The 20,711-nt window shown below is 45.7% G+C and overlaps 1 protein-coding gene across 2 annotated transcripts in view; it reads right to left on the bottom strand.

The window, feature by feature from the left end:
* The window catches only part of cachd1 (cache domain containing 1), a 146,341-nt gene that overhangs the window by 79,353 nt on the left and 46,277 nt on the right, over positions 1-20,711 (bottom strand). For both annotated transcript variants that reach the window (XM_055861580.1, XM_055861581.1), the window contains exons 3-4: positions 18,417-18,565; positions 4,822-4,928 (exon numbers count right to left, since the gene is read on the bottom strand). In XM_055861580.1, coding sequence (XP_055717555.1) covers positions 4,822-4,928; positions 18,417-18,565 — 256 coding nt within the window. The remainder of the gene's footprint in view (positions 1-4,821; positions 4,929-18,416; positions 18,566-20,711) is intronic.

Raw genomic sequence — 20,711 nt, 5'->3', positions numbered from 1 at the left:
ATAGACCAACTCTACAACATGAACACAGTACCCTGTATAGACCAACACTACAACATGAACACAGTACCCTATATAGACCAACACTACAACAACATGAACACAGTACCCTATATAGACCAACACTACAACAACATGAACACAGTACCCTATATAGACCAACACTACAACAACATGAACACAGTACCCTGTATAGACCAACACTACAACAACATGAACACAGTACCCTGTATAGACCAACACTACAACATGAACACAGTACCCTATATAGACCAGCACTACAACAACATGAACACAGTACCCTATATAGACCAACACTACAACATGAACACAGTACCCTATATAGACCAACACTACAACATGAACAGAGTACCCTATATAGACCAACACTACAACATGAACACAGTACCCTATATAGACCAACACTACAACATGAACAGAGTACCCTATATAGACCAACACTACAACATGAACACAGTACCCTATATAGACCAACACTACAACATGAACACAGTACCCTGTATAGACCAACACTACAACATGAACACAGTACCCTATATAGACCAACTCTACAACATGAACACAGTACCCTATATAGACCAACACTACAACAACATGAACACAGTACCCTATATAGACCAACACTACAACATGAACACAGTACCCTATATAGACCAACACTACAACATGAACACAGTACCCTATATAGACCAACACTACAACATGAACAGAGTACCCTATATAGACCAACTCTACAACATGAACACAGTACCCTATATAGACCAACGCTACAACAACATGAACACAGTACCCTATATAGACCAACGCTACAACAACATGAACACAGTACCCTATATAGACCAACACTACAACAACATGAACACAGTACCCTATATAGACCAACACTACAACAACATGAACACAGTACCCTATATAGACCAACACTACAACATGAACACAGTACCCTGTATAGACCAACACTACAACATGGACACAGTACCCTGTATAGACCAACACTACAACAACATGAACACAGTACCCTATATAGACCAACACTACAACAACATGAACACAGTACCCTATATAGACCAACACTACAACATGGACACAGTACCCTGTATAGACCAACACTACAACAACATGAACACAGTACCCTATATAGACCAACACTACAACATGGACACAGTACCCTGTATAGACCAACACTACAACAACATGAACACAGTACCCTATATAGACCAACACTACAACATGAACACAGTACCCTGTATAGACCAACACTACAACAACATGAACACAGTACCCTATATAGACCAACACTACAACATGAACACAGTACCCTATATAGACCAACACTACAACATGAACACAGTACCCTATATAGACCAACACTACAACAACATGAACACAGTACCCTATATAGACCAACACTACAACATGAACACAGTACCCTGTATAGACCAACACTACAACATGGTGGGGATATGGGCTACTTAGTGGCATGTTTGCATTTTATATTGAGTTGAGGCACACTAGCTTGTCATACATAAGCACTCTAGGCCAGTCCATCCACCTCCATCTAGGATTAAAAAGGAATCTCTGGACATGTAAACAGGCTAACAGAGTAGAGTCTGTATATATCTACTAGGTTTCAGCCCTTAATCCTGCCACTAATGTATAGAAAACACTAGAACCACAGATGACTGGCTGAAGTGCCACTACTTACTCTAAAGGCATCCGCATGTTTCACAGCCGAAACACGTCGGAAGAGTTTGGTGAAGTCAGTAGCCAAAGTCTACGCCCCTTCGTCCGTGATTGGTCAACAGTAGGGATTCTTCAATAAAGTCGGTTGTCATTCAACGAGAGACTACTCGTTTTCATACACATTATTAATAAACATTGCACATACCATCTTAGTTAGATGTAAAATTACACGACTAAGATCTCCTCAGCAAAAACGTCTAAATTAATGACAGATTTCTTGAGTTATCTTAGATTAATTCGGACAATTTTTTGGAAGTGTATACTGGCTATGGCGTCTCAGTTGGTAGAGCACGGGGTTTGTAATGACAGGATTGTGGATTCGATTCCCGGGGACACCCATATGTAAAATGTATGCACGCATGACTAATTCTCTTTGGATAAAAGCAAAGGCTATATATTATTAAAGCAAAAATAGAGCAAAAAAGTCTAGGGAAAGGAGGAAAGATAACAGAAAGGAGATAACCGAAAGGAGATAACCGAAAGGAGATAACCGAAAGGAGAAAACCGAAAGGAGAAAACCGAAAGGAGAAAACCGAAAGGAGAAAACCGAAAGGAGAAAACAGAAAGGAGAAAACAGAAAGGAGAAAACAGAAAGGAGAAAACAGAAAGGAGAAAACAGAAAGGAGAAAACAGAAAGGAGAAAACAGAAAGGAGAAAACAGAAAGGAGAAAACAGAAAGGAGAAAACAGAAAGGAGAAAACAGAAAGGAGAAAACAGAAAGGAGAAAACAGAAAGGAGAAAACAGAAAGGAGAAAACAGAAAGGAGAAAACAGAAAGGAGAAAACAGAAAGGAGAAAACAGAAAGGAGAAAACAGAAAGGAGAAAACAGAAAGGAGAAAACAGAAAGGAGAAAACAGAAAGGAGAAAACAGAAAGGAGAAAACAGAAAGGAGAAAACAGAAAGGAGAAAACAGAAAGGAGAAAACAGAAAGGAGAAAACAGAAAGGAGAAAACAGAAAGGAGAAAACAGAAAGGAGAAAACAGAAAGGAGAAAACAGAAAGGAGATAACAGAAAGGAGAAAACAGAAAGGAGATAACAGAAAGGAGAAAACAGAAAGGAGAAAACAGAAAGGAGAAAACAGAAAGGACGAGTCCAGGATGAGGAAAACAATAACCAGAAGGACGAGTCCAGGATGAGGAAAACAATAACCAGAAGGACGAGTCCAGGATGAGGAAAACAATAACCAGAAGGACGAGTCCAGGATGAGGAAAACAATAACCAGAAGGACGAGTCCAGGATGAGGAAAACAATAACCAGAAGGACGAGTCCAGGATGAGGAAAACAATAACCAGAAGGACGAGTCCAGGATGAGGAAAACAATAACCAGAAGGACGAGTCCAGGAAAAACAGATCACCTGACACCGTCTCACTCTACCTTTTTCTTCACTCACTTCTCTCCCTCCCCCAGTCATTTCTCACTCACTCACTTCTCTCCCTCCCCCAGTCATTTCTTACTCTCACTTCTCTCCCTCCCCCAGTCATTTCTCACTCTCTCACTTCACTCCCCCCCAGTCATTTCTCACTCACTCACTTTTCTCCCCCCCCCCAGTCATTTCTCACTCACTCACTTCTCTCCCTCCCCCAGTCATTTCTCACTCACTCACTTCTCTCCCTCCCCCAGTCATTTCTCACTCACTCACTTCTCTCCCTCCCCCAGTCATTTCTCACTCACTCACTTCTCTCCCTCCCCCAGTCATTTCTCACTCACTCACTTCTCTCCCTCCCCCAGTCATTTCTCACTCTCTCACTTCTCTCCCTCCCCCAGTCATTTCTCACTTTCTCACTTCTCTTCCTCCCCCTGTCATTTCTCACTCTCTCTTCCTCTGGATAATCTTCCTATTTCTTCTCTCTGTCCCTCATCTTTCCCTCCCCCTTTCTCTTTGGTTGTTCAGACTGGGTCCAGACAAATGGGGACGATGAATGCTAGCAGAGGCCGGAGGTCAAGACGGGCTGAGGAATGGAGGATTGGCGGTAACATGAACTCCTGATGAATGCTTTGGAAAAATAAGCTCTGAGATGAAGATGAATCGCCCTAATCTGCTTCGAAGCCGGAGTGGCCTGGAATTTGGACGGAGAGGGTGTGAGAGACGAAGAGACGGGTAGGGGAACAAGCTGTGGGGTTTCTACAGTCCTTACAGAGGAGGAGGGGTGTATGTGAGATAGTGGTTGACTTTGCCAGCGTTTCCACATCGAGACTAAAATGACAACTAGCAAGTGTGTGATTAGGGCTAATACTGTAGCTGCTTCAGTACAGTCAGGGCATGGGTTAGTGATATTCTGCCATGATAACTAATAAACGGATCAGACAGAATTTATAGTGTTCATTGTTGATTGTCTAGAGCAGGGGTGTCAAACTCATTCCACGGAGGGCCTAGTGTCTGCAGGTTTTTGGTTTTTCCTTTCAATAAAGCCCTAGACAACCAGGTGTGGGGAGTTCCTAACTAATTAGTGATGTTAATTCATCAATCAAGTATAAGGGAGGAGCGAAAACCCGCAGACACTCGGCCCCCCGTGGAATGAGTTTGACACCTGTGGTCTAGAGGTTAAAGGTGCACAGGTTAAATGATAACGTCATCACATCTGATTATGATTGGCTAACAGCAGTGCAGAAGGCCCGACAAAGCCTTATAATGTAGAATGAGAAAAACATCCAGTTCCTGAATGGAGAAGCAGACCAAAATACTTCCTTTGATCTCAGAGAAAAAGAGAGAAAGAGGGAGAAGGAAAAGGGAAGGGGCAGAGAGGAGGGGAGAAAACAGAATACAAAGTGGTCTAATGCGTGGAACAGGCACAGTTCATTATTTCCATCTGGGTTCAAAGCCCTTTTCCTTTTAAGATGTAACCATATGGTGAGGAATATTAATTTCTTAGAAATATGGGTTGCCTTAAAGGGTGGTAAGGGTAAGGGGTAGTGAGGGAGTAAGGGATAGTGAGGGGGTAAGGGGTGGTAGGGGTAATGGGGTAATGAGGAGGGTAAAGGGTGGTAGGGGTAATAGGGGGGGGGGGGGGGAAGAGGGAAGTGAGGGGGGTAAGGGGTGATAGTGGTAGAAGGTGACCCACCTGAGTTGAGGTCCCGTCCAGGGTTGAAGGCTCGACTGTTGACCGTGGGGGACAGCCTGTCACAGCAGATGGTCTTGGACACGTTGGTGTTGAAGTTACCATCAAACCTGAATAAAGATAAAGACATGTTTACAACAGAACCAATTGGACATATATTTCACTTAACCACCATAGAAGTAATATCCCTCAGAAAGAGAAGGCAGGAGGACGATAATAAAAAGATAGAAAGAGAAACTGAATCTGGACTGAATCTGAAATACATAGTGTGCTGATGCAAACTGCAACAAGGATCTCACTGATGCCCATGCTGTGTGGAATATATGCTCATCTCATCCTCCCAGTGATGCACCACATGCATAGGTGGGGTACAAGTAGTGTGTGTGGTGGGTGTCTTGGGGGTGGTGGGGGTCTGGTTGCTCTAAGCCCAGTAGATTCCCTATCACGTAGGGTTGGCAGCCCCCTGGTCACTCCATGAGGTCATAGCAGCTAGTCTTATCCATCCCAGCAACGTTTTCAGGCTGCTTCAGCTACTAAAGAAAAGCTGATAGATGGATGAGGAGAGGGGCATCTCAGGGGAGCAGGCTGCTCCACCCTGCACCATGGCCAGGTCCCTTTGATCCAACACCCCTGCTGGCTCACACACTAACACAACCATCCACCAGTAACCTGTTATTCCCTATCGCACGCACACACACACACAAACGTCATCCTCTCTCTCGCCACCCCATCCGGAGCTTGAGAGAGTGTGTCTGATTGACAGCTGCTCTGATGAACAAGATGCTTTGAACTTCAGACATTTAATTCCCATCAGGGTACAGTCATTATTATTCTCCTCCAACACACTTTACATGAGCAGGCTAAGAAAATGTTCCAGAGAAAATATACATTTGCAAGTGCTTTGAATTCAACATCAAAACCAGGAGAATGAGAGCGGTGCAGGAGTGAGGGAGAGAGATGGAGGAGAGAGAAAGAAGAGAGAAGGAGAAGAGGAGAGAGAGAGGGAGGGGGGAGAAACAGAAAAACCTTGCGTGTAAATGAGGGTTTTGAAAAACATCTCAGGTTTTAAAAAGGGTAGAAAATAAATCAATATACAGTACCAATCAAAAGATTGGACACCTACTCATTCAATGGTTTTTCTTCATTTTTACTATTTTCTACATTGGAGAATAATAGTGAAGACATCAAACTATGAAATAACACATATGTAATCATGTAGTAACCAAAAATCAAAACAAAATTAAATCAAAATATATTTAAAATTGGAGATTCTTGAAAGTAGCCACCCTTTGCCTTGATGACATCTTTGCACACTCTTGGCATTCTCTCAACCAGCTTCATGAGGAATGCTTTTCCAACAGTCTTGAAGGAGTTCCCACATATGCTGAGCACTTGTTGGCTGCTTTTCCTTCACTCTGCGGTCCAACTCACCCCAAACCATCTCAATTGGGTTGCGGTCGGTGATTGTGGAGGCCAGGTCATCTGATGCAGCACTCCATTGCTCTCCTTGGTCAAATAGCCCTTACACAGCCTGGAGGTGTGTTGGGTCATTGTCCTGTTGAAAAACAAATTACAGTCCCACTAAGCGCAAACCAGATGGGATGGCGTATCGCTGCAGAATGCTGTTAGCCATGCTGGTTAAATGTGCCTTGAATTCAAAATAAATCACTGACACGGTCACCAGCAAAGCACCCCCACACCATCACACCTCCTCCTCCATGCTTCACGGTTTGGAACCACACATGTGGAGCTCATCCGTTCACCTACTCTTCGTCTCACAAAGACATGGTATTTGACCCAAAAATCTCAGATTTGGACTCATTAGACCAAAGTACAGATTTCCACCGGTCTAATGTCCATTTCTCATGTTTCTTGGCCAATGGAAGTCTCTTCTTCTTATTGGTGTCCTTTACTAGTGGTTTCTTTGCAGCAATGCGACCATGAAGGCCTCTGAACAGTTGATGTTGAGATGTGCATGTTACTTGAACTCTGTGAAGCATTTATTTGGGCTGCAATCTGAGGTGCAGTTAACTCTAATGAACTTAGCCTCGGCAGCAGAGGTAACTCTGGGTCTTCCTTTCCTGTGGCGGTCCTCATGAGAGCCAGTTTCATCATAGCGCTAGATGGTTTTTGCCGACTGCACTTGAAGAAACTTTCAAAGTTCTTGACATTTTCCAGGTTGACTGACCTTCATGTCTTAAAGTAACAATGTACTGACGTCATAATATGGACTTATTTTACTAAATAGGACTACCTTCTGTATACCACCCCTACCTTGTCACAACACAAATGATCATCTCAAACGCATTGAGGAAAGAAATTCCACAAATTCACTTTCAACAAGGCATACCTGTTAATTGAAATGCATTCCAGGTGACTACCCCATGAAGCTGGTTGAGAGAATGCCAAGAGTGTGCAAAGCTGTCATCAAGGCAAAGGGTGGCTACTTACAAGAAGCTAAAATATCAAATATTTAATTTGTTTATCGCTTTTTTGTTTACTACATGATTCCATATGGGTAATTTCATACTTTTGATGTCTTCACTATTATTATACAATGTAGAAAATAGTAAAAATACAGAAAAGCCCTTGAATGAGTAGTTGTGTCCAAAACTTTGACTGGTACTGTATATGAAACAACCTCTGAAGCTGCATTAAGAGGGAGCATGTCCTTATACCAGAATCGCATACTGCTCTTCTATTACCTGAAGCTTTAGCTAGCTTATAACGAGGCCTCCTGAAATCTCCTGATATGGACAGAAGCATGTGGTGTGACAGACAGTGTCTGTCAGTCAGTTAGTCAGTGAGATAGGTACCATCGGCCCATTTTCAAGCTTTTTAGGTCAGTTAAGCCCCTCTCTTTCCTCCTTTCTCATCCATCCCTCTCTATATCTACCTCATGTTAAAACAGAGGCTTCATTAGCTCACACACTGAGCAAACAGAACAGCTGACCCCACATTCCTGATCCCAGCTCAGACCAGAGCCCAAGAACCTAGCTCAATTTAAGAATGGAGGCCACGGTGTTCTTGGATACCTTGAATTCTGCAGCAATCCTGTCTCGGAGCTCTATGGACAATTTCTTCGACCTCATGGCTTGGTTTTTGCTCTGACAGGCACTGTTCACTGTGGGACCTTATATAGACAGGTGTGTGCCTTTCCAAATCATGTCCAATCAATTGAATTTTCCACAGGTGGACTCCAATCAAGTTGTAGAAACATCTCAAGGATGACCAATGGAAACAGGATGCACCTGAGCTCAACTTCAAGTCTCATAACAAAGGATCTGAATACTTATGTGAATAGGGTATTTCTGTTTTTTATGTGTGTGAAAAAATTGTAAACACCTGTTTCCGCTTTGTCATTATGGGGCAGGCTGATGAGGGAAAAATTATTGTATCCATTTTAGAATAAGGCTGTAATGTAACAAAATGTGGAAAAGGTCGAGGTGTTTGAATACTGTCCGATTACACTGTTTGTCCTTATCATATTATCCCCAGAGCAACACTACTATACCACCACACTGGAGATTGTAACCAGACAAAAACATCAGAAGTGATTGGGTGGAACACAATACAGCTTTTCCTCCAGCCTCCATCTAGTAAATGACAGCCTGGGAATAACCATTATAACAATAAAACCCTGTATAAACCCTGTCATTATCTAAACACACAGCTATCCAGCTAAACACCTTCTCTCATCTCTACCTGCCTACCTGGCTGGCTGGTCTTCCTGAGGTAGCTGTAGTCAGAGAGAAACAGATATATTGTGTTCAATTTAATACTGTAGCTAGAGCCTTCCGTCTGTCTGAAGGGGGTGTCTGTGTTCGGTCTGGCACTGGGAGCAGAGCTGCAGTAGAAGTGACAGTTATGGCAGCTTTCTATCCTACTAGCTTACACAGGAGGCGGGCAAATGAGCAGCGTCTGTAAATCCACACACTCTACAACTAAATGAATGGCTTTATGATACATTATTAGACATGTGGCAATTGATATAGTCATCTGCAACTAAAAATAAGAAACTGACCTAGCTGGTACCAACTGATCTTGCTGGTACCCATCTACCTGAAGATTAGTCACAATAACAGAAACATGTGCTATTTTCAGGTATTGATATGTTGACTAGACCTGAAACCCGGCCATCAGACCAACCATTGATGAAAGCATTCCAACAGTTAGGCAACATTTTGTCAAAGCGGAAATGAGTTTGAGACATTTCAGGCTACAAGTGTAGGCCTAATGATAATCACAGAATGTCATTACAATACACATAGGTGTTTTTAACAGCTGTCTCTTTCCATTCATCAAATTAAAAGGTGCACGGTGCACTGTTGGGTATTTTGTGAGTGAACATCCGATGAAATCATCATGACTGGTTGTGTTTAGGCCACAGTAAAAGGCATAGGCGGTGTGTCCATAAAGCTAGGGGAAGCTAAGCTTTCCCGAAAGTAAAAATAATTATATTGCCAAAATTATATAGCCTAATTAGCTTACTCATATCTATACAGAAATAATGTACATAATTATCTCAACACCGGTTCCCCCTGTCCATTGACTCTGTACCGGTACCTCCTGTATATAGCCCCCACATTGACTCTGTACAGGTACCTCCTGTATATAGCCTCCACATTGACTCTGTACCGGTACCTCCTGTATATAGCCTCCACATTGACTCTGTACCAGTACCCCCTGTATATAGTCTCCACATTGACTCTGTACCGGTACCTCCTATATATAGCCTCCACATTGACTCTGTACCGTAATACCCTGTATATAGCCTTCACATTGACTCTGTACCGTAATACCCTGTATATAGCCTTCACATTGACTCTGTACCGTAATACCCTGTATATAGCCTCCACATTGACTCTGTACCGTAATACCCTGTATATAGCCTCCACATTGACTCTGTACCGGTACCCCCTGTATATAGCCTCCACATTGACTCTGTACCGGTACCTCCTATATATAGCCTCCACATTGACTCTGTACCGGTACCTCCTGTATATAGCCCCGCTATTGTTATTTAATGCTGATCTTTAATTATTTGTTTTCTTTATCTCATACTTTAATTTTTAGGTATTTTCTTAAAACTGCATTGTTGGTTAAGGGCTTGAAAGTAAGCATTTCACTGTAAGGTCTACACCTGTTGTATTCAGCATTTCACTGTAAGGTCTACACCTGTTGTATTCAGCATTTTACTGTGAGGTCTACACCTGTTGTATTCAGCATTTTACTGTGAGGTCTACACCTGTTGTATTCAGCCCATGTGACAAATTAAATTTGATTTGAAATAAGTCAAATCATTCAAAATAGATACCTAAACCAGAAAGAATGATTTGGTCATTAGCTAAAAGAATATATATATTTAAAAGCTGAGGATTGTTTTAAATCGCATAGCCTACAGTCGGAAGGCCCCTCAATTTGTGCAGCGCACTGCAAATACCAAATAGATGTATTGTTGAGCTGTGGCTGTCAGTGAAAAGCAGAGACCCAGCCAGGCATATCACAATATTTAAAAATACAATCGAGGAAAAACTATTTGGAAAGGATATGGCTATTGCTGTAAAGAGTCGACAATGAAAAGACTCCAATCTGTCTTTTAGTTATTTTAACTTAATTGAGCGAACAGTAGCCTATCTCATTGGCACCAGCAGAGAACATCGGCCACATCCCCGGTGAGTGTGCATATTCACTGTCTTCATTACTGGGTCAGTGCCACTTCTTGTTTTTGGACAATAATTTCCTCATCCAGGTTAAATGGTCATCATATTGTACGTCTCCCCTTTTCGTAGGACCATCATATGGATCAGACAACATCGGTTTTATTGATCTGTTTGTGGCAGTAGAGTAGGCTATCCTGTCATTTTTGCAGTATATTAAAAAACATATGCATGTGCACACTTGGGTGTCCCATACCAGTAAGAAATGAAATGTACTTTCAACCCTGGACATCCTGTTAACCACCCCAGGCTATGACCGGCCGTCTGACCCAGGAGCAGGCAGCAGCAGCTGACTTGAAGCCCATTGAAAGACCCCCTGACCTGGGGATGCATGGGCCTGCCACCAGCCTCTCTGGAGGGCCCAGCACAGCACTGAGTTAGAGTTCGAGAACAGGCCTCGTTCGAAGTCCTGCTGTGGCATTGCACTGGCGCAGATCAGATGTTAGAATCTTTAATTTTCCTGGCTGGGACTGTGTGACCCTGGGGAGAGAAAAAGTTATTCCACACACCCCCAAACGGTCACGCTCCTAAATTAACTTTCTCAAAGTAGGAGCTGTCAGCTTTTCCCCAGTGGGATGCTTTCAAGTTTTGGGGGCGATGCCCTGCTATTAGACCGACAGGCAGCCCTCAGAAGTGAGCCTGAATTTGGTTTAACCCTCCTCTCCTCCCGCCACGTTCCCAACATCTTCTATAACCTTCTACTCAGTGAGTATATCCACCACAGCTATCCCTTTCTCTACATAAAGTGTGTGTGTGAGTGAGTGAGTGAGTGAGTGAGTGTGTGAGTGAGTGAGTGAGTGTGTGAGTGAGTGAGTGAGTGAGTGAGTGAGTGAGTGAGTGAGTGAGTGAGTGAGAGTGAAGCCTAGCCGACTAAATTGTGATTCAATTCTGTAAGTATTATACTGGAGGAGCAGGGCTGACTGTGGGAGAAGCAGAGATCCTGGAACTCCAGATAAGGCAGTGGAGAAACTTCAGAGAGACATAACATTCACCATCAAAAGAGAGAAAACAGAAGAGAGGAAGAGACATGGAGGGAGAGAGAAGTAGAAAAAGATAGGAAGAGAGAGGGAGTAGGTTTACATGGAAACTGATCATTTGATAATAAACTGACTATGGCAATAGGCTGATTATGGAAATAGTCATGTAAACACCTTACTCTGCTGATCTTAATCGGCGTAGGATCAAAATGGAAGTAAGCCTACGCCGGCGTTCCAGCGGTGTATTTGATCTGCGCATGTGTCAGCACCGGTAGCGCAAACCTCCCTCTATATGTGCGAGCGAAGTGAGTTCGGAAAAACATAGTATGCCAATTAAAAATAATTAATTAACAAAAATCAACCAGTCCATTTAGTAAGGCCCGCGTCCATTGAGACACATACCAGCTCTACTGGTAGTACTGCTACACCTGTCGACGACAAGTTGTTCTGCTTCCACGAGCACATCCAATGCTAGCATTAGTAGTTCTACATTTGTTGTTAGCCCAGCTAGCATGGACACTGACAGCTGTGAATCTGATGCGGCCGAAGAGCTACTTCCCCCCCCCCCCCCCCCTTTACCCGGGAAAACACCGAACAACAGACAGGGACGTTGGACCATCGAAGAGGCGCAAATATGATGAGAACTACATTGATTTGGGGTTCACTTATGTTGGGAGTAGTGCCTTTCCTCAGCCACAGTGTGTTATATGTGCAAAAGTACTCTCTCACGACTTGATGAAACCTTCACTCTCGCGCAGACATTTAGAAACAAAACATGGATATTTGAAAAATAAGCCACAGGATTTTGAGTGAGAATTAAGACGACTTTTGAGAAATAAGACATAAAAACAACAGATACCATTAATAAGAAGGGGCTAGAAGCGTCTTATATGGTGAGCTACCGAGCCACGTATATGGCTGGGACAATGCTGGGGGAAAAGGCCAAAAAACTATTCAGACTATGCCTTCATCAAACAACACTGTTTCACGACCCATCAGTGACATGGCAGGAGATGTTTTGAAACAATTACTGCTTTGCATACAAGCCAGTGAATTCTATGTGTTACAGCTGGATGAGTCAACAGACGTGGCGGGCCTGGCACAGCTCCTGGTATATGTCCGTTACGTTTATGGGGGGTCAATTAAGGAAGACATCCTCTTCTGCAAACCACTGGAAACCAGGACAACAGGAGATGATATTTTTAAAGTACTGGACAGCTGTGTGACATCAAATGGCCCTGAACTCTCATGTATTTTCTGCACTATGCAATGATATGGGCAGCGACCATGTAACGATTTTACAACATAAAGAAGGGCGCTGGTTATCAAGTGGCAAAGTATTGACACATTTTTTTGAATTGAGAGACGAGCTTAAAGTTTTCTTTACTGACCATAATTTTCACTTGTCTGACCGCTTGCATGGTGACGAGTTTCTCACATGACTGGCCTATCTGGGTGATGTTCTTTCTCGCCTGAATGATCTGAATCTAGGATTACAGGGACTCTCCGCAACTATATTCAATGTGCGGGACAAAATTGAGGCTATGATTAAGAAGTTGGAGCTCTTCTCTGTCTGCATTAACAAGGACAACACACAGGTCTTTCCATTATTGTATGATTTTTTGTGTGTAAATGAACTCAAGCTTACTGACAATGTCAAATGTGATATAGCGAAGCACCTGAGTGAGTTGGGTGCGCAATTACGCAGGAACTTTCCCAAAACGAATGACACAAACAACTGGATTTGTTATCCCTTTCATGCCCTGCCTCCAGTCCACTTACCGATATCTGAACAAGAGAGCCTCATCAAAATTGCAACAAGCGGTTCTGTGAAAAAATAATTTAATTAGAAACCATGGCCAGATTTCTGGATTGGGCTGCGCTCAGGAGTATGCCTTGGCAAATCAAGCTGTTAAGACACTGATGCCCTTTGCAACCACGTACCTATGTGAGAGTGGATTCTCGGCCATCACTAGCATGAAAATTAAATGCAGTGTGTGTGGAAAATGATTTAAGACAGACTCTCTCCAATACAACCCAACATTGCAGAGTTATGAGCATCCTTTCAAGCACATCCTTCTCATTAACCTGTGGTGAGATATTCACAATTTCCGATAAACAAATAAGGTTTTATATGTAAGATGGCTAAATAAAGAGCAAAATTAATTATCATTATTATTATTACTCGTGCCCGGGTCCTATAAGAGCTCTTTGTCAATTCCCACGAGCTGGGTTGTGACAAAAACTCACATTCATTCTTATGTTTAATAAATGTATCGTACAGGCTTACAATGATGGCAAAAAACAACATTTGAGACGCTGACCCTGGTGCTAGAGGGGGTACGCAGCTGGAGGTAGAATGTTTGCAGGGGTACGGGACTATAAAAAGTTTGGGAACAACTGAAGTAGCCTGATTTCAGATGTGTCCAAGATTATAAGGGAAATCATTCTTGCAAAGCATGTAAACGTTTTAAACAAACTATTATATTATCTGACTATCCACAATAATCGTATTATTGTGTGCACGTAACCGTGCTCATTGGGAGATGTAGACAGCTGGTGCAGTAGAGATTAGGGTTGAAAGCAGCGCCCCACTCTATCTCTGTCGTTTGAGGTGTGTTTTCTCCTGCTGTAGTGGGAGATTGGAGGAAAGCGCATGGACTTCAGAGAAAGTTCCTCCCTGACACCACTCTGAGCCTACTAACTACACAACTACGCCGTCAAAAAAATCCATTACCCATAATCCCCCACATCTGTCTGGGAGATTAAAATGGGGGCAGAGCAGACCAGTGGTGCTCACCGCCACCACTACTACTGCTGCTGCTCAACCCCACAACAACTACAACTGCTGCTGCTCAACCCCACCATCACTACTACTACTACTACTACTCATCACCACCATCACTACTACTACTAATACTACTACTCATCACCACCATCACTACTACTACTACTACTACTCATCACCACCATCACTACTACTACTACTACTACTACTCATCCCCACCATCACTACTACTACTACTCATCCCCACCATCACTACTACTACTCATCCCCACCATCACTACTACTACTACTCAACCCCACCATCAATACTACTACTACTCATCCCCACCATCACTACTACTACTACTCATCCCCACCACTACTACTGCTGCTCATCCCCACCACTACTACTGCTGCTCATCCCCACAACTACTACAAATGCTGCTGCTCATCCCCACCATCACCACTACTACTACTACTACTACTACTGCTGCTCATCCCCACCATCACCACTACTACTACTACTGCTCATCACCACTACTACTACTGCTGCTCATCCCCACCATCACCACTACTACTACTACTACTACTGCTCATCACCACTACTACTACTACTGCTCATCCCCACCATCACCACTACTACTACTGCTCATCACCACTACTACTACTACTGCTCAACCCCACCACCACTACTACTACTACTACTCATCCCCACCATCACTACTAATACTCATCCCACCATCACTACTAATACTCATCCCCACCATCACTACTACTACTCCTCCCCACCATCACTACTACTACTCCTCCCCACCATCACTACTACTACTCCTCCCCACCATCACTACTACTACTCCTCCCCACCATCACTACTACTACTCATTCCCACCATCACTACTACTACTGCTCATCACCATCACCACTACTATAACTACCGCTGCTCATCACCACCACTACTACTACTACTCATCACCACTTCCACTACTACTACTACTGCTGCTCATCACCATCACCACTACTATAACTACCGCTGCTCTTCACCACCACTACTGCTACTCATCACCACTTCTACTACTACTACTACGACTGCTACTCATCACCACTTCTACTACTACGACTGCAACTCATCACCACTTCTACTACTCATCACTACTACTACTCATCACTACTACTACTACTCATCACCACCACCACTACTACTACTACTACTACTGCAGCTCACTACCACCGCCACTGCAGCTCACTACCACCGCCACTGCAGCTCACTACCACCGCCACTGCAGCTCACTACCACCGCCACTGCAGCTCACTACCACCGCCACTGCAGCTCACTACCACCGCCACTGCAGCTCACTACCACCGCCACTGCAGCTCACTACCACCGCCAGTGCAGCTCACTACCACCGCCAGTGCAGCTCACTACCACCGCCAGTGCAGCTCACTGCCACCGCAGCTCACTACCACCGCCGCTGCAGCTCACTGCCACCGCCGCCGCAGCTCACTGCCACCGCCGCCGCTGCTCACCGCCGCTGCAGCTCACTGCCACCGCCACCACAGCTCACTGCCACCGCAGCTCACTGCCACCGCAGCTCACTGCCACCGCAGCTCACTACCACCGCCACTGCAGCTCACTACCACCGCCACCGCCACTGCTGCTCACTACCACCGCCACCGCCACTGCTGCTCACTACCACCGCCACCACCACTGCTGCTCACTACCACCCCCACCACCACTGCTGCTCACTACCACCCCCACCACCACTGCTGCTCACTACCACCACCACCACCACTGCTGCTCACTACCACCACCACTGCTGCTCACTACCACCACCACTGCTGCTCACTACCACCACCACTGCTGCTCACTACCACCACCACTGCTGCTCACTACCACTACCACCACCACCACGACTGCTGCTCACTACCACTACCACCACCACTGCTGCTCACTACCACCACCACCACTGCTGCTCACTACCACCACCACCACCGCTGCTCACTACCACCACCACCGCTGCTCACTACCACCACCACCGCTGCTCACTACCACCACCACCACTGCTGCTCACTACCACCACCACCACTGCTGCTCACTACCACCACCACCACCACTCACTACCACCGCCGCTGCTCACTACCACCGCCGCTGCTCACTACCACCGCCGCTGCTCACTACCACCGCCGCTGCTCACTACCACCACCACTGCTGCTCACTACCACCACCACTGCTGCTCACTACCACCACCACTGCTGCTCACTACCACCACCACCACTGCTGCTCACTACCACCACCACCACTGCTGCTCACTACCACCACCACCACTGCTGCTCACTACCACCACCACCACTGCTGCTCACTACCACCACCACTGCTGCTCACTACCACCACCACCGCTGCTCACTACCACCACCACTGCTGCTCACTACCACCACCACTGCTGCTCACTACCACCACCACCACTGCTGCTCACTACCACCACCACTGCTGCTCACTACCACCACCACCACTGCTGCTCACTACCACCACCACCACTGCTGCTCACTACCACCACCACCACTGCTGCTCACTACCACCACCACCACTGCTGCTCACTACCACCACCACTGCTCACAACCACCACCACTGCTCACAACCACCACCACTGCTGCTCACTACCACCACCACTGCTCACAACCACCACCACTGCTCACAACCACCACCACTGCTCACAACCACCACCACTGCTGCTCACTACCACCACCACTGCTGCTCACTACCACTACCACCACCACTGCTGCTCACTACCACTACCACTGCTGCTCACTACCACCACCACTGCTGCTCACCACCACCGCTGCTCACTACCACTACCACCGCTGCTCACTACCACCACCACTGCTGCTCACCACCACCACTGCTGCTCACTACCACCACCACCACCACTGCTGCTCACTACCACCACCACCACCACTGCTGCTCACTACCACCACCACCACCACTGCTGCTCACTACAACCACCACCACCACTGCTGCTCACTACAACCACCACCACCACTGCTGCTCACTACAACCACCACCACCACTGCTGCTCACTACCACCATCACTGCTGCTCACTACCACCACCACTGCTGCTCACTACCACTACCACCACCACTGCTGCTCACTACCACTACCACTGCTGCTCACAACCACCACCACTGCTGCTCACAACCACCACCACCGCTGCTCACTACCACCACCACCGCTGCTCACTACCACTACCACCACCACCACGACTGCTGCTCACTACCACCACCACTGCTGCTCACAACCACCACCACCGCTGCTCACTACCACCACCACCGCTGCTCACTACCACTACCACCACCACCACGACTGCTGCTCACTACCACCACCACTGCTGCTCACTACCACCACCACTGCTGCTCACTACCACTACCACCACCACCACGACTGCTGCTCACTACCACCACCACCACCGCTGCTCACTACCACCACCACCACCACCACCACTGCTGTTCACAACCACCACCACCACCACTGCTGCTCACAACCACCACCACCACCGCTGCTCACAACCACCACCACCGCTGCTCACAACCACCACCACCGCTGCTCACTACCACCACCACTGCTGCTCACTACCACCACCACTGCTGCTCACTACCACTACCACCACCACCACGACTGCTGCTCACTACCACCACCACCACCGCTGCTCACTACCACCACCACCACCACTGCTGTTCACAACCACCACCACCACCACTGCTGCTCACAACCACCACCACCACCGCTGCTCACAACCACCACCACCGCTGCTCACAACCACCACCACCGCTGCTCACAACCACCACCACCGCTGCTCACTACCACCACCACCGCTGCTCACTACCACCACCACCGCTGCTCACTACCACCACCACCACTGCTGCTCACTACCACTACCACCACCACTGCTGCTCACTACCACTACCACCACCACTGCTGCTCACTACCACCACCACTGCTGCTCACTACCACCACCACTGCTGCTCACTACCACCACCACCACTGCACACATGGAGATAAGTGTTCCTAGAAAGGATCAAAACACATTTAAACACAGGAAGGGGGTAAGGGGTTTGTGGATCAGGTTTAGGTTAATACTCACTCAACCATGGAGGGGGGGATGGTGCAGCAGTCCTGGATGGCGGTCAGAGGAGAGGTCAGGTGAGCTGTGTATGACGCCTCCACTACCTGCTTGTTCCTGTTCACCACATCCAGGTAGCGGTTAAACTTCTCACGGATCTTCTTCGCAAGCTACGACCAAACACACACACAGTTAGATATATTCTGTATGACATGGAACATAAGGTCCTCGTCATCATCATGGGGGAATTACAGCACACACTCAGTCAGAAGATGAAGTACCTTAGTTGAGCACCTATTCATGTATGAGTAGCATGTATGAGTACCCTCCCATTCTATAGGTCAGATAGACTACGTTCTGTATCAATCACAGTTTGAACAAGGCACGTATAATACACACAGGGTCCTCATACATACTGGCTGAATTACCAAGGGAAAGATCTGTGATCAGCATCAAAGCCCCTCAGACCTCAGAACTAGACTCTGTGTGAAAGCTGTCAACGTTGAGGAGAAGTCATGACGGATGGTGGAGGGCTAGTGAGGAATAAACCTGTGTTACACGCTCAAAGGCATGGAAACCAAGAAGGAAAAATAAAATCTAGTCCCTCCTAAACAAAGGGCAGATCATTTAATCCTGCTGGTTAGTGTTAAGCCTGACTAGTCCCCTGTGTTGGTGCTGAGCAATGTGTGCTTTTTGAGGTTGGTTCGATTTGATTATCAAAAAATAATGGTTTAGGATTTTTTTAAATTATTATTAAATGCACTGAGTATTATGTGGGTTGAATGCTGTAACACAGAATAAAACTATTATTAAAAGTCCATGATGGTAGTGACTTCTCATGACTGCTTATCACTTAATAAGCATCATTTATTCACATTACTTTAATTAAATATTTCAGTTGTTGTGTATATGACATTTGATGACTTCATTTCATTCCAAGTCATCTCATCTCTATAGAGCGGTTGCCTATGCTGTCTGACAAAATCACTATTTTAGTAGTTCTTCAGAGGAAATAAGGCATACTTTACGACTGCGGAATACCAACTATCAATCACTTAGTGTATTTTCAGGTAGAGATACCTTGAAGCAACAGCTCTCTCTCTCCATCGCGCATTCTTCTGTGGCTTCCCCACACTAACCTAATGCAGCAGGCGTTAAAGAAACACACAGAACGGACAAGTGGATTATGGTCATTGCAGTTAATTACCACGTTTTTGGCGCTGAACTATGTAGAATATTGGCTTGTTGGAAAATACAATTCTCAACTGAAAACTCACAGAAAAAATTATAATAATTGAATTCAAATGACTGAGCCGGTCAGTCAATTAGTTGTTTAAAAAATGAAAAATAATATAAGATTTCAGTGAATTTTTGCTCAACATTACTCTCTGTCCTGTGTAAGTGTGTTAGCTAAAGCTAGGTATACATTACAGCTCTCAGAGGGGAAGTCATGGCTGAGTGCACACATCTCTGAGCCTCATGCAAAAAGGGTTCCCCCTTGGGGACACTAATAACCAGCTCACCAGCAGCTCCTCACAACAGGTACCTGTTCCTGCTCTGGAGCCAATGAAAAGCCCCCACAGGGAACCTAGTTAGAACCTACGGGACCGTCGCAACTCACACCCACATGCATTCAAACACATAGGCTACATAGCCTGCATACAATAAAACAGAAATGAACACAGACAAGCACAACTAACTCCAACTCCTAACATACAGCAGCTTTAGGCCTACACAGTAACACGACTGGGGCGGCAGGTAGCCTAGCGATTAAGAGTGTTGGGCCTGTAACCAAAAGGTCGCTGGTTTGAATCCCCGAGCTGACTAGTAAAAAAAATGTGCCGATGTGCCCTTGAGCAAGGCACTTAACCCTAATTGCTTCTGTGAGTCACTCTGAATAAGAGTGTCTGCTAAATGACTAAAATTGTGTTTTTTTAAAGACTCAAAGACTGAAGTCACTACATTCAATTACTGCCTGGAAAAAAACAGGACAGAACCACTACTACGGCAACCAGTCGCCATGTCTGTCCACATCGCATAATGAGCCATGCCTGCCAACACAGCCCTGGCCCAGGCCAGGAACAGAGAAATCTGACCCATTGACCGCGATACCCTTAATCAGCCAGCTGCTTTTCCTATTAAATCAGACAGCCGCTGCTCCCATTAGTGCTTTATACAGGCCCAGCGGCGTCACAGCCACACTGTACATAGGATCAGTCCCAAAAGGCTCCCTATATAGTGCACTACTTCTGACTACAGACCATAAGGCTGAGGTCAACAGTAGTGCACTACGCAGCCTGACTATAGTGCCATTTG

Source organism: Salvelinus fontinalis, chromosome 14, assembly GCF_029448725.1.
Source record: "Salvelinus fontinalis isolate EN_2023a chromosome 14, ASM2944872v1, whole genome shotgun sequence".
Taxonomy (NCBI): Eukaryota; Metazoa; Chordata; class Actinopteri; order Salmoniformes; family Salmonidae; genus Salvelinus; species Salvelinus fontinalis.
Note: the sequence above shows the minus strand (reverse complement) of the source record. Positions and strands in the feature narration are given on the sequence as shown.